Source organism: Microcaecilia unicolor, chromosome 9 (genome assembly GCF_901765095.1).
Source record: "Microcaecilia unicolor chromosome 9, aMicUni1.1, whole genome shotgun sequence".
Taxonomy (NCBI): domain Eukaryota; kingdom Metazoa; phylum Chordata; class Amphibia; order Gymnophiona; family Siphonopidae; genus Microcaecilia; species Microcaecilia unicolor.
In genome coordinates, this window is record NC_044039.1 from 14,724,237 (window position 1) to 14,738,480 (window position 14,244).

Genomic DNA, 14,244 nt, shown 5'->3' on the forward strand with positions numbered 1-14,244 from the left:
TCATGGATCCTCCTCCACCCCCATCCTGCTATCTGTTGGTGTTCCCCAGGGATCTGTCCTTGGACCCCTTCTCTTCTCAATCTACACCTCTTCCCTGGGCTCCCTGATCTCATCTCATGGTTTCCAGTATTATCTCTATGCTGATGACACCCAGCTGTATCTCTCCACACCAGACATCACCGCGGAGACCCAGGCAAAGGTATCAGCCTGCTTATCCGACATTGCTGCCTGGATGTCCAACCGCCACCTGAAATTGAACATGTCCAAGACCGAGCTCATCGTCTTTCCACCAAAACCCACTTCTCCTCTTCCTCCACTTTCTATCTCAGTTGATAACACCCTCATCCTCCCCGTCTCATCTGCCCGCAACCTCGGAGTCATCTTTGACTCCTCTCTCTCCTTCTCTGCGCATATCCAGCAGATAGCCAAGACCTGTCGCTTCTTCCTCTTTAACATCAGCAAAATTCGCCCTTTCCTCTCTGAACACACCACCCGTACTCTCGTCCATGCTCTCATTACCTCTCGCCTTGACTACTGCAACTTAGTCCTCACCGGCCTCCCACTTAGCCACCTATCCCCCCTTCAATCTGTTCAGAACTCTGCTGCACGTCTTATATTCCGCCAGAACCGATATACTCATATCACCCCTCTCCTCAGGTCACTTCACTGGCTTCCAATCAGATACCGCATTCAGTTCAAGCTTCTCCTTCTTACCTACAAATGCACTCAGTCTGCTGCCCCTCACTATCTTTCTACCCTCATCTCCCCTTACGTTCCCGCCCGTAACCTCCATTCACAGGATAAATCCATTCTCTCAGTACCCTTCTCCACCACCGCCAACTCCAGGCTCCGCTCATTCTGCCTTGCCTCACCCTATGCTAGGAACAACCTTCCTGAGACCTTACGCCAAGCCCCCTCCCTGCCCATCTTCAAGTCTTTGCTTAAAGCCCACCTCTTCAATGCTGCTTTCGGCACCTAACTCTTACCTTTCAGGAAATCCAGACTGCCCCAATTTGACTGCCCCTATCGGACTGACTGTTCACTTGTCCTTTAGATTGTAAGCTCTTTGAGCAGGGACTGTCCTTCTATGTTAAATTGTACAGCGCTGCGTAACCCTAGTAGCGCTTTAGAAATGTTAAGTAGTAGCACCACCGCTGCCTTGATTTTCTCTCCTCACATGCTATTCTTGACCCACTACAATCTGGTTTTCGCCCTCTCCACTCAACCGAAACTGCGCTTACTAAAGTCTCCAATGACCTATTACTGGCTAAATCCAGAGGTCAATATTCCATCCTCATTCTTCTTGATCTTTCCACTGCTTTTGACACTGTCGATCACAGCATACTTCTCGATACCCTGTCCTCACTTGGATTCCAGGGCTCTGTCCTTTCCTGGTTCTCTTCCTACCTCTCCCTCCGCACCTTTAGTGTTCACTCTGGTGGATCCTCTTCTACTTCTATCCCTCTGCCTATTGGCGTACCTCAGGGTTCTGTTCTTGGTCCCCTCCTCTTTTCTATCTACACTTCTTCCCTTGGTTCATTAATCTCATCCCATGGCTTTTCCTACCATCTCTATGCTGATGACTCCCAAATCTACCTTTCTACGCCTGATATCTCACCTTGCATCCAAACCGAAGTTTCAGTGTGCTTGTCTGACATTGCTGTCTGGATGTCTCAATGCCACCTGAAATTAAATATGACCAAAACCGAGCTTCTCATTTTCCCCCCCAAACCCACCTCCCCGCTCCCCCCGTTTTCTATTTCTGTTGATGGCTCTCTCATTCTCCCTGTCTCCTCAGCTCAAAACCTTGGGGTCATCTTTGACTCTTCTCTTTCCTTCTCTGCTCATATCCAGCAGATCGCCAAGACCTGTCGTTTCTTTCTTTACAACATCTGTAAAATCCGCCCCTTTCTTTCCGAGCACTCTACCAAAACCCTCATCCACACCCTTGTCACCTTTCATTTAGACTACTGCAATCTGCTTCTTGCTGGCCTCCCACTTAATCACCTCTCCCCTCTCCAATTGGTTCAAAACTCTGCTGCCCGTCTCATCTTCCGCCAGGGTCGCTTTACTCATACTACCCCTCTCCTCAAGTCGCTTCACTGGCTCCCTATACGTTTTCGCATCCTGTTCAAACTCCTTCTACTAACCTATAAATGTACTCACTCTGCTGCTCCCCAGTATCTCTCCACACTCGTCCTTCCCTACACCCCTTCCCGTGCACTCCGCTCCATGGATAAATCCTTCTTATCTGTTCCCTTCTCCACTACTGCCAACTCCAGACTTCGCGCCTTCTGTCTCGCTGCACCCTACGCCTGGAATAAACTTCCTGAGCCCCTACGTCTTGCCCCATCCTTGGCCACCTTTAAATCTAGACTGAAAGCCCACCTCTTTAACATTGCTTTTGACTCGTAACCTAGAGCGGCATCTTCTAAGGGGCAGCAAAGAGCTGCTACAGTCAAGGCAGAACCCTAGGTCATGACCTCTACATAAACTTGATCTTTTAGCTGCAGGGAGGGTGAGCACTTTTCAAATGCCTTTTAGAAATTGGCCTTATGTATTTATCTCTGGAAGAAAAGTTTAATATTAAAAGTATGATTTCCAATTATGTGCTTTTACAGGATTGTTCTGTAAAGCAGTGGGTTTTAAACCTGTCCCGAGGAACCACCAGTCAGTCCGGTCCTCAGGATATCCCCAATCAACATGCATGAGACAGATTTGCATGCCAGTCATCTCCATTGTATGCAAATCTTCCATGCATATCCACCAGGGATATCCTGAAAACCTGACGGGCTTCTAAATAACAAGGGTAATATATGCAACTTCCAATGGGAACGTTTTAAAAAATACATTCAGGTCAATATTCAAAAGCACTTATTTGGATGGAGCCGACCAAGGTCTTCAGAATGCTGCCTCTGGATATCCTTACAGACAGCTATGGCCCTTGACCTCCTTCTTCCCTCCCCTACATTCAAAGCGGTTTACATATATTCAGGTACTTATTTTGTACCAGGGGCAATGGAGGGTTAAGTGACTTGCCCAGAGTCACAAGGAGCTGCAGTGGGAATCAAACTCAGATCCCCAGAATCAAAGTCCACTGCACTAACCACTAGGCTACTCCTCCACTCATTCCACCAATAAGAGCCAACCTCATCAGTGATGTCACAATGGCTTGATTGCCCAATACTTGGCTCACTTCTGATATTGTGATGTGATGTCATAAGGGAAAGGGGGAAGGGAAATGGGACTTGATATACCGCCTTTCTGAGGTTTTTGCAACTACATTCAAAGCAGTTTACATATATTCAGGTACTTATTTTGTACCAGGGGCAATGGAGGGTTAATTGACTTGCCCAGAGTCACAAGGAGCTGCAGTGGGAATCGAACTCAGTTCCCCAGGATCAAAGTCCACTGCACTAACCACTAGGCTACTCCTCCCCTAGCAACATTCCATGTAGAATCTTCAAATAGTAGCAACATTCCAGAATCTCAAATAGTAGCAACAGCAACATTCCATGTAGAATCTCAAATAGTAGCCACAGAATCTCAAATAGTAGCAACATTCCATGTAGAATCTACAAATAGGGAAAGGGAAATGGGACTTGATATACTGCCTTTCTGAGGTTTTTGCAACTATATCAAAGCAGTTTACATATATTCAGGTACTTATTTTGTACCAGGGGCAATAGAGGGTTAAGTGACTTGCCCAGAGTCACAAGGAGCTGTAGTGGGAATTGAACTCAGTTCCCCAGGATCAAAGTCCACTGCACTAACCACTAGGCTACTCCTCCCAGAACTCATCTGGATGAAGTTGATATTCAGCCCACTGTCCGAAAAACTTAGAGCAAAAAGGCTGTCCTAGATTATCCGGATAGTAGATTGAATTTCACTGCTACCCAGATGAGTTCCTTCATTGACCACTTTATCTGGATATTCATCGCTGGAACTTATCCAAATAGTTGGTACTAAATATCTGGATACTTTTTGACTGCTGTGGCTTGCATTTGAAAAAAAAACCCACTAAAACTGGCAGCTGAATACTGACCTGACTCATTTTAAATTAAATTTTACCTGCTGTGAGAGCATTTATCTACACGATATCCTCTGGATTCTATATATGGCGCTACTTGGTTCTTGATAACCTAGCAGCCAATCCCTCCACCACCTCTGGATTCTATATATGGCACTACTTGGTTCTTGATAACCTAGCAGCCAATCCCTCCACCACCTCTGGATTCTATATATGGCGCTACTTGGTTCTTGATAACCTAGCAGCCAATCCCTCCACCACCGAACCAATCCCACCCCTCCCCCAACATAACCAAAAAGTCCTGGTGGTCCAGAAGCCTCCTCCTTTCATCCAATTTCCTTGCCCCGATTTCCAAAAATAACCCATGGTAGCCTAGTGGCCCTGTCTCTCCAATTCAAACCCCATTCCCTGCCTTAAAATTTCTGATGTCTTATGGCAGCCCTCCCCACAACTGACCCTTCACTCAGTCTCCCTTGAACCCACTCAAGTCATTTCGTAATGAGAGATGCACCCGGCAGGGTCAGTCTACCCCATAAGGGAAAAATTCAGGCACTGACCAGAAGGGTGCCATTTTGCAATGAACGTCATGTTGAAAACGTGACAGTAATTTGCATGCTCATTGCATGCTGCATAGTTCACTATTTCTATCTCGCTAATTTTCTCGGAAAAAGCCATGCATTGAGCTGGCTGTACTATGTGGCTCTCTGCATCAGCCCCTTTGCGAGTACAAGCTTTTGTGTTTTACATCTGTGCAACTTTGCGTTCAGCTATGATCCGTTTATTGAGTGTTCTGCATGTTCATCTACCTCCTGGCAAGGAGAGAACTTGAGAACTCTGGCAGGTTCCATCGTTTATTTTACAGCAATGTTGTTAATTTCTACATTTTGAAATTACTTTTTTTGTAAGGATGAAATAAATGGAGTTTTTTTCTCCCTCTCTTTTCTTCTTTGCAGTGCTGGTGTTGGGAGAACAGGGCTTTATATTGTGCTGGATCATGTAATCCAGCACATCAACCATCATGACTTTGTGGATATCTATGGACTCGTTACAGAAATAAGAAGTGAAAGAATGTGTATGGTGCAGAACCTGGTAAGATAGAACTATGACGATATGTGAATAATAATATATTTCCCTGACTTTTCCTCAGAGTAAACGACGTGTTTCTATAATATAAAGATCCTAGGACATTGTTGCAACCAGAGTTCCTGCCAGACTAAAGATGATATCCTGATTTATTTATACAGTAGAAGTCTGGAAATCCGAATGCTGGAAATCCAGAACCTTTAAATTTACCTGCCAACCATCTGAGAATCCGGATTCTCCCCTCCCCTGTACAGCTTCTCTTCCTCTGTTCCCAGCCCAGCGCGCTTGCTACCTTCATTCTCCCAGGTCCCGATGCCCCCCTTGGCTACACCTCTCCCCTTCCCTCCCTCCTCCCCTTGCACAGTCCGGCCTCTTTCCACCCATTCCTGGTCCTGCCCGTTTGCTGTTTGTTACCTTTCATGAAGTCTTTGGTGCTGCAGTGGGTGTTTCCCATTTGACTCGTCCTGCCCTTCCGACAACAGGAAGTTGCATCGCTAGGGGTGGGATGGGTCAGAGGGGATAGGCCTGGTACATACCGGAGGCAGCCAGTGAGTAAGGCTGCCGCTGGTACTGCAGCACCAAAGACTTCAGGAAAGGTGACAAAAAGCAAGCGGGCAGGGCCGGGAGTTGGGGGGAAAGATGCTGGACCATGCGAGAAGGGAGAAGGGACGGGAGAGGGAAGGAAAGTGGAGGTGTAGCCATAGGGGGCCCTTGGGGGCCTGGGAGAATGGAAGAAGGGCTGGCTGCTGGGTAAATCATGGTAAAACAAGCACTACCTGAGAACCCAGAAAGTCCAAAAATCCGGACCGACCCAGTCCCCGAGCTATCCAGATTATTTCCTGTGCAAAGTGGTCATGCAAAATATTACCTATAGGTCTAATATTATTAGACTGTACCAGGGTTCCTCTGGAACTCTGAAATCAACACTGCAGCCCCTAGTGTTGCTCAGTAAACAGGGGAGTTAGACATCTGCAGTTATGCCAGGTCTCTGGCTGGTGTAACTGCAGATATGTAAATTTATAGAATTGCCCCCTAATTGGGGACCTGAGCAAATGAGAGATAAATGACTTGTCGAAGGCTACAATGATTTTCAGTAGCAGCATTTGAACCTTAACGTTGCTGGTTCATAGCCTGTTGTTCTAACCATTGAAACAGAAAAAAATTTGGGAGAGCGACCAAGGATACCAAAGACTGGAAGATGTATATTGATTAGAAAGTTTATTGAAGTATGAAGACTCGACACAACGCCGTGTTTCAGCCGTTAGGCCTGCATCAGGAGTCTCTTTCGCAGAATGTTTCTCAAAAATGATGAAGAAAAATCTTCAAAGTAGCACAATAGTCTTTAAAAAGACTGTTGTTAGAGTAGACGCTGTCAGCCTGCACCTCTCCGTGCTGTCTGATCTCGACTTAACATCTCTCCGTGCTGTCCGCCTTCACCCACACAATTGGGGCTAATCCACCTCCTAAGAGGAACTGCTTCTGCTCACTTGCAAAAAGTAATTATTCACAGTATTATATTTATTCTGCAGAGTACTTTATTCCACAGCGGTAGCAGCGGGAAAACAGTATGTCCACTGTACTACAGCTGCTGGCCTCTGTGCACCTTGCTTCACTTCTCCAACACACAGCAATCAACAACAGTTCAGAACAGTTCAGTCTTAGAACTCGCTAACAACTTGGGATCAACCTGTGGATCAGTCTATTCCTCCTCTCCTTTCTTCTACTGCCTAGGAGTTGGAGGCATTTTCACCACCCTCGCTTATCAGCCACCAGCACTCTGACAACCTCCCACAAAATGTTCAGACTGACCTTCTTCAGGTACTTAATCCCGCTAGTTCCATGAAGTCAGATCTCCACTAGGCATTGTCACTTAGCGGCCCCAAACCTCTGGCTTCTCTCTCCGCAGTCTCACCCATTTCCACCTTCCTTTGTCCAGAGCAAAAGAACTCCATCTGCTCCTCCCCACTCTCCTTCATGACATTTTCACTTTCCTCCCCTAGTTCAATCTCCTCCCACTCCATGGAGTCTTCCCCCACCCTCTCTCCCAGGTGCTGCTCCTCCCCCTGATTATCCTCCATCTCCCAATCACCCCCTGACTCTACTACCTGCTGGGAGTTGTGGTACTGTTTCTCTTGTTCCCTCCTCCCTTGCAAGTGTTGCTGGGCTCTGTAGTTCTCTTCCCTTCTCATCAGTCTCCTACTCCCTTTTCCCCTCTGAGGGTTTTTCTCCTTTCCTCGCTTACTGTCACTATCAGCTCTTCTCTGCCTTCCTTCTACCTCCTCCTTACAACGCGTTGGTCTAAACAGACTTCTGCACACACTGCGTTTGATTTGAACGACCGAAACATGACGTTGTGTCGAGTCTTCATACTTCAATAAACGTTCTAATCAATATACATCTTCCAGTCTTGGGTATCCTTGGTCGCTCTCCCACTTTTTTTTGTTGTACTGTTGTATCTACCGTGGGGCGTTTTGAGTTCTCCGTCTCTTGGCGGATTTCTTCTTTCGTTCTAACCATGAAGCCACTTTTCCTTCTTAGCCATGTCACCCCTTCAACTCTCTAACTCCTCCAGGCACAATATATGTATCTGCATCAATGCGTCTTAGAGTTACTGGCAAGCAAAGGAAACAATCAGGCAATCTGCTTTGTGAATTATTCTGCACTTCAGAAGATGGACTCGCTAGACGCCATGGAAGGTAAGGAGATGTCTTTCTTTTTGTTTCCTCTTGAAGATCCACTGGTAAATGCAGACTTCAAGCAGTTTTTGCTGATATTGCTGGATGGCTTAGAGAAAATAAGTTAGCATTGAAAAAAAATGGAGGTTATGATGATTGGAAGGTCGAAAGCGAATGGTATTCCTGATTGGATGGTGGTGGGGGTGGATGTTGTACGATCAGATGTACAGTTTTGTTGTCATTTAATCCACAGTTTCAAGTTTTAATATGAGAACAATTTTTAAAGTTGCACCTGCTTAACAGAATTAAGCCCTCGCTACCACCTGAGGATTTTAGGACAGTTTAACGAAGTTTAAATTTTATCTAAAGTGGACTACTGTAATTCTCTGTATCTAGGGTTAGCTTCAAATAGTTTACATTCTTTTCAGGTGATTCAGAATTCCACCATGAGGTTGGTGACGAGTGTGTCACGTTAGCATCCCATTACGTCCTATTTAGCAAGATTGCATTGGTTGCCCGTTGAATATCAGATGATATATAAAATTTTGCTTGTTATTCATAGTTTTCCAACAAGATGCTTCATTTTTATGGATGAATTGAGGGTTTATAGTTCTTCAAGTGGAGGAGTAGCCTAGTGGTTAGTGCAGTAGACTTTGATCCCAGGGAAGTGGGTTTGATTCCCACAGCAGCTCCTTGTGACTCTGGGCATTTAACCCTTCATTGCCCCAGGTACAAATAAGTACCTATATATACTATGTAAACTGCTTTGAATGTAGTTGCAAAAACCACAAAAGGCAGTATATCAAGTCCCTTTCCCCTCCTTCAAGATTGTTGCAGTTATCAGATGCAATGTTGTTGATCATGCCAGAATTGCATAACATACATTTTAAAGATTCAAGGGCCTGTACATTTTCTATTGCAAGCCCGGTGGAGTGGAATCATTTGCCAGTTTCAATTAGGAAGCTGTCAGATGCAAACATTTTTAAAGCACAATTGAAAGGATATGTTTTAAAGGCTGCATTTGGTAGCAGCTCAATTGGGAAGATGTCAGGAGTTGCTGATAATTGTAGACTGTGATTTTATTTATTAAACAAGTACGTAATGACAGGGAACTAGAAATTTTGGGTGGAAATTGAGGTACTCATTTGTATGTGGTGAGTTTGAATTGTAGTTTAGTCTGTTATTATTCTTATGATCGGGTGTGTAACTTTGTTATCCAAATATTCCCAAATTCTATAAATGGCGCTTTAAATTGCATTTACAAATTTGGGCACACGCAATTTAATTGAAGAAGCCAATGATTGTTGGGGCCCAATTATCAGCACTAATTGGCCTGTTCAATTAATTTGTCTTTTAAATTTCATGTGCAAATTTGGGCGCATGTAATTTAATCGAACAGGCCAATTAGAGCTGATAATTGGGCCCTTACTAAGCTAATTAGCATTGATAGCATCACTTAAGAAGCAATAATGAGCAGTAATTGGCAATAATTAGAATTTACGCGTAATGAAGTGCGCCTAAATTCTAATGTGTGCAGTTCAAAAGTGGCAGGGAAATGGGTGTTCCATGGATATTCCCAAATTTACACATGAAGTTATAGAATATGGCCCAGTGTGCATAAATCTACATGTGGGAATTTGCGCCACATTTTCGTTGGTGTAAATGGAGGTATATAGTTGTAGGCACCGCTTATAGAATACGCTTAGGCAGAAATGTGTACTGTATGGATTTTTTAAGCGCCTTATATAAATTCTTATGTTTTCTTGTGATTATATATTTTCATTGTAGCTGTATCACCTACTGACTGCTATATTACAACGCACTGCTGTACCATACATGAGACACTACTCTTCATCCATAGAGAAACAAAGGACATTTTAGTGATCACATTTTTCTCTTTCGATAGGTGATGTGGAACTTGAATGGGAAGAAACAACAATGTAATTAAAAAAAAAAAAAAAAAAAAGATCCTGCAAAGCAACAGAAGATTTTTCAAACCTCGGGGCCAAATGAGTTCCTCGCCTCCCTCCCCTCAACACACACTCACGTACATGCAACTCCTAATAACACCTTGAAAAATGAAACCAAAGCAATGGAATTGCAATGTTTTTCTCTATCACCGTGCCTCGATAAATGTGATAACTTATTTTATGCAAATCAGTTGGGAGTAGCAATATGCAGTCGTCCTGCACACTCCCAATCGGGGGATAAATAAATATGACTCGTAACTGATACTCTGCTTTGAAGAATGATACTGGGTTTCTATTTTGTATTTTTTCTTGAAGATTAAAAAGTAGCCAAATACGATATGAAGTATTTTACATTTTGTTGGTGAGCGTATTCCAGTGTTTATGTGTTCAGTTTTGAAGTAAGCACTGTTTAATTCTTTGGCCTGAACATGTAATGTTGCTTCCAGGGCGTTGACGTTACTTCTTGAGCTGAATCAATGATCTTGACCTAAATGTCTGTTCTTGTCTTTGGAACCTCTTTGTGTCGCAAGTGCTGGGATATCATCTCCTGATCCCGAACAGCTGAAGAGTCACCCCCCCCCCTGACACTGCGTGGATTATTTGGCTTTTACACAGCACACGGTAGCTCCTCGGGGACACTTGGGGCTATTTAAAATGACTTCTGACTGCCAGAGTTTGTTTGTTTTTTCATGTGGTTGGCTATTGCAAATATATTCTAAAGTACCTCACTTTCTTACATCTTTTGTAAAATTGTAATAAATAAAAGTTTGTTTTATGGTACACTGTGATACATGCTGGACTGGTTTAACTGATGAACAGTAGAATCTGTCAATATTCCCCATTTCCCATTTAGAGCTAAGATAGGAAAAGGCTGGTAGATACAGAAAGATAGAGGAATCAGTTTCATCCATCCACTCTGTCTATGGTACTCTCATTGGTCTTGCTTGATCTGTAGTCTTGCATTTTTCCTCTACCACTAAGGTCTCTGTTGTCTCTGTTCCACGGACATTGCAATTTGGCCACTATTTTAATTCCTCTAACTTCCACTGAAAGTCTGGTTCAAAAGAATCCATCACTTTCTTAGTTAAAAAGTCTTTTCTCACATACCTTTGAATTTTTTTTTTCATGGAAACACTTCCAGTCTTCTAGTAACAATGGTTAGCATATCTCTCTCTCACACACTGTGTCTCACATACGCACTTGCACACACTCTCATTCTCACACACACACTCTCTCTCACAGACACACTTGCACCCAGACTCACTCTCTCTCTCTCTCATACACAGTGTCTCACATATGCACTTGCACACACTCTCATTCTCACACACACACACTCTCTCTCACAGACACACTTGCACCCAGACTCACTCTCTCTCTCTCACACACACTGTGTCTCACATACGCACTTGCACACACTCTCATTCTCACACACACACTCTCTCTCACAGACACACTTGCACCCAGACTCACTCTCTCTCTCTCCCACACACACACACACACACACACACTCGCACATACACTCTCTCAAACATACACACTCCGAGGAAAACCTTGCTAGCGCCCGTTTCATTTGTGTCAGAAACAGGCCTTTTTTACTAGTACACCAAAAAAGCAGATTGAAAAGGAAAGGTAGTAGTCACAGCTGTTCAGGTCTCTGGTGAATTATTCCGCCCAGCTCTTGTTTCATTTAGGCTTTATATGAAACACATGTTATCCATTTATTCAACATGTGTTTAAAAATATTAGGACAGAATTATAAGTGGTCAATTTACAGATGTTTTTCATGGCTTTTAGTGGTGGATTGGGAGTGAGGAGAGGCCACTGAACAACAGTAGGCTGACATAACATCTATATATATATAAAGAAGAAAGTTTATTCCTCATGCGTTTGGACACGGCAAGGAGCAGGCCAATGATTATTTTGGTTGGTAAAATAGTCCGCCGCCTGCAATGGCCCACCCATTGATCTAAAAAAAGACATTGCGGCATTCGATAGCAACTCGAAAGTACAAGCAAATTCAATGAAAAATGTGCAAGGACCATCCCAGCGACATAGCCAGATAGCAAAGTTTCGGCGAGCCAATGGGCAAAATGGGTGGACTCTTCATCCCTCCCCACCCCCCCACCCCCACTCTCATGTGTGGGATGCTGCCATCAGCAACTCAGGAAAGCTGCCGCAGACTGCTGAGCTTGGCAGAATGAAGATCTGGGTATTTACGAAAGAGGTCTTCAGAATCCCCACCATCTACAGCAAGGTTGCACTGCTATGGAGTGGGCTTGAGTCCCAAGTGGATGGATCTCCTGCCCACCCATGCGCACCAGTGGCTGTGCTCCTGAACCATCCTCTCATCCAGCAAGAGGACAATGAAAATGTTTTGTTGATAAAAAAATCAGTCCCCCACCTGCAACAACCTGCCTATCCAGGGCCGGTCTTTGGCAGAGGCAACAGGGGCGGTCGCACAGGGCCCCACACTCCTAGGGGCCCCGCAACTCTGGCATATCTGTCCTCCTATCTCAGAACACCTCCCTGCTCCGTACCTTAATGTGCATCCACATTTCAGTAGAGAGCATCAGGCAGCAGCAGGGATTTTCATATCCTATGAGCTGCCGAGCCCACAGCCTCCTCGCTACTGCGTCCCACCTCCTTTTGATGTCACTTCCTGCTTCTACAAGGGCAGATGCAGCAGCGTGGAGGCTCTGGGCTCGGCAGCTGACGGGATATGAAAATTGCTGCTACTGTCTGCCGCTCTCTACTGAAACATGGTGGATGCATATCAAGGTATGGGGTGAGGTAGGGTTCTGAGAGCGCTAACCCTCCTTTTAAGCTGATAAATTATGGCTTATGGTGGTGGGCACAAGTGGGTGTTCAGGTGCAGGTGGGGGCGGGCAAGCACGGATGGGGGGAGCCACTGAACTGGTCTACACAGGGCCCCGCAATTGCTAAGACCGGCCCAATGAGATTGTGGCGTTCAGTAGTATCACAGAACTAATGAGCAGTTCATTGTCAGGAAGCAAGAAAGCATATACCTAGGGCTTGTCTCAAAATCTGATTGGATGCAATATTACATTTCCTGTGCAATACTGGGTATCTCCACTAGTGATCTATAGATATTAATGATCCATGTTTTTGTCCCGTATATCAGTGGTTCCCAAACCTTGTCCTGGAGGCCCCCCAGGCAGTCAGGTTTCAAGGACATCCCACAATGAATATTCATGAGAGAGATTTGCATGCCCTGCCTCCACTGCATGCAAATCTAGCTCATGAATATTCATTGTGGGATATCCTGAAAACCTGACTGGCTGGGGGGCCTCCAGGACCAGGTTTGGGAGCCACTGATGCATATCATAAACCAACATACATGTTAGTACTCCTTTAATTCGTGTCGTCCACTAATTTCATGTGTCAACAACAGCATCAGTGTGGCTGACTTGGACAAGTTATAAATTCTCTCTGTGGTTCCCGAAGTCTATGATTTGGATATAAAAATTCACACAGGATTGAAAATCAGAATGTACGTAACATATTAGTTCTCTGTTTATTGTATTTACGCATGATAACTATTTTCCTTACTGCTTTTGGACATAAAGCTCTGTATAATTGCTGCACCATAGCATCTGAATCTTTCAGCTCTGAACGCTTTGCAATAACACTCTTCAAAAAGGCCTACCCCAACGACCCTACGTAAACCCCTTCACCCAAAGCATAGCATGCCTAATGAGCGCATTGGACAACACACAACCTTCATCCCCTCCGACTCTCCACATATACTACTACTACTACTACTTAACATTTCTAAAGCGCTACTAGGGTTACGCAGTGCTGTACAATTTAACATACCTCACTCGACCACTATACAACCTTGTATTTGTTATCAACCGACTGGGCAAATGCCTAACGCCACATTGAGCCTACAAATAGGCGGGAAAATGTGGGATACAAATAATAAACAAATAAACTAAGTTGAGTTTGCTTTTTCATTTTTGTACAGCTAAAGTACGGTTTCTCTTTCTGACAGTGCACACTAGAATAGGCAACACAGTGCTATATCAAATCTGTGAAATAGTTTACGTTTTGTGCCAGTGGTTCAGCTATGGGTGGGCCTGTGCCCCCCCCCAAACACCTCATTCGCAGAGCCTCACTCCTTTCTCTCTCTCTCTCTTGCTCTCTTCACTGCTGGCGGCACACCAGCTGCCTGTCTCTCTCTGAACCTCCCGCCCCCCCCCCCCAGTCTACCTTTGAGCAGTTGCCAGCGGCAATTCCTGTAGGCAACCCTTGCCAGCCCTGCAGGCTTCCCTCTATCGCATCTTCCTCTCAATGGCATCACGTCCTGTTTCATCACTGGCACGACGGGGACGCGGTAGAGGGACCAGCGTAGGTTGCCTACAGGATTCACTGCCAGAAACGGCTTGGAGGTAGACTGGGGTGGGGAGGAGGAGGGTTTCAGAGAGAGATGGGCAGATGCGGGGAAGGGGAGAGAGGAGCAGAT

At 44.9% G+C, this 14,244-nt stretch overlaps 1 protein-coding gene across 4 annotated transcripts in view; it reads left to right on the plus strand.

The window, feature by feature from the left end:
- The window catches only part of PTPRQ (protein tyrosine phosphatase receptor type Q), a 260,138-nt gene extending 250,403 nt beyond the window's left edge, over positions 1-9,735 (plus strand). For all 4 annotated transcript variants that reach the window (XM_030214581.1, XM_030214584.1, XM_030214583.1 and 1 more), the window contains 3 exons: positions 4,984-5,119; positions 7,686-7,809; positions 9,695-9,735. In XM_030214581.1, coding sequence (XP_030070441.1) covers positions 4,984-5,119; positions 7,686-7,809; positions 9,695-9,732 — 298 coding nt within the window. In that variant the 3' untranslated portion in view covers positions 9,733-9,735. The remainder of the gene's footprint in view (positions 1-4,983; positions 5,120-7,685; positions 7,810-9,694) is intronic.
- The last annotated feature ends 4,509 nt before the right edge of the window (positions 9,736-14,244 follow it).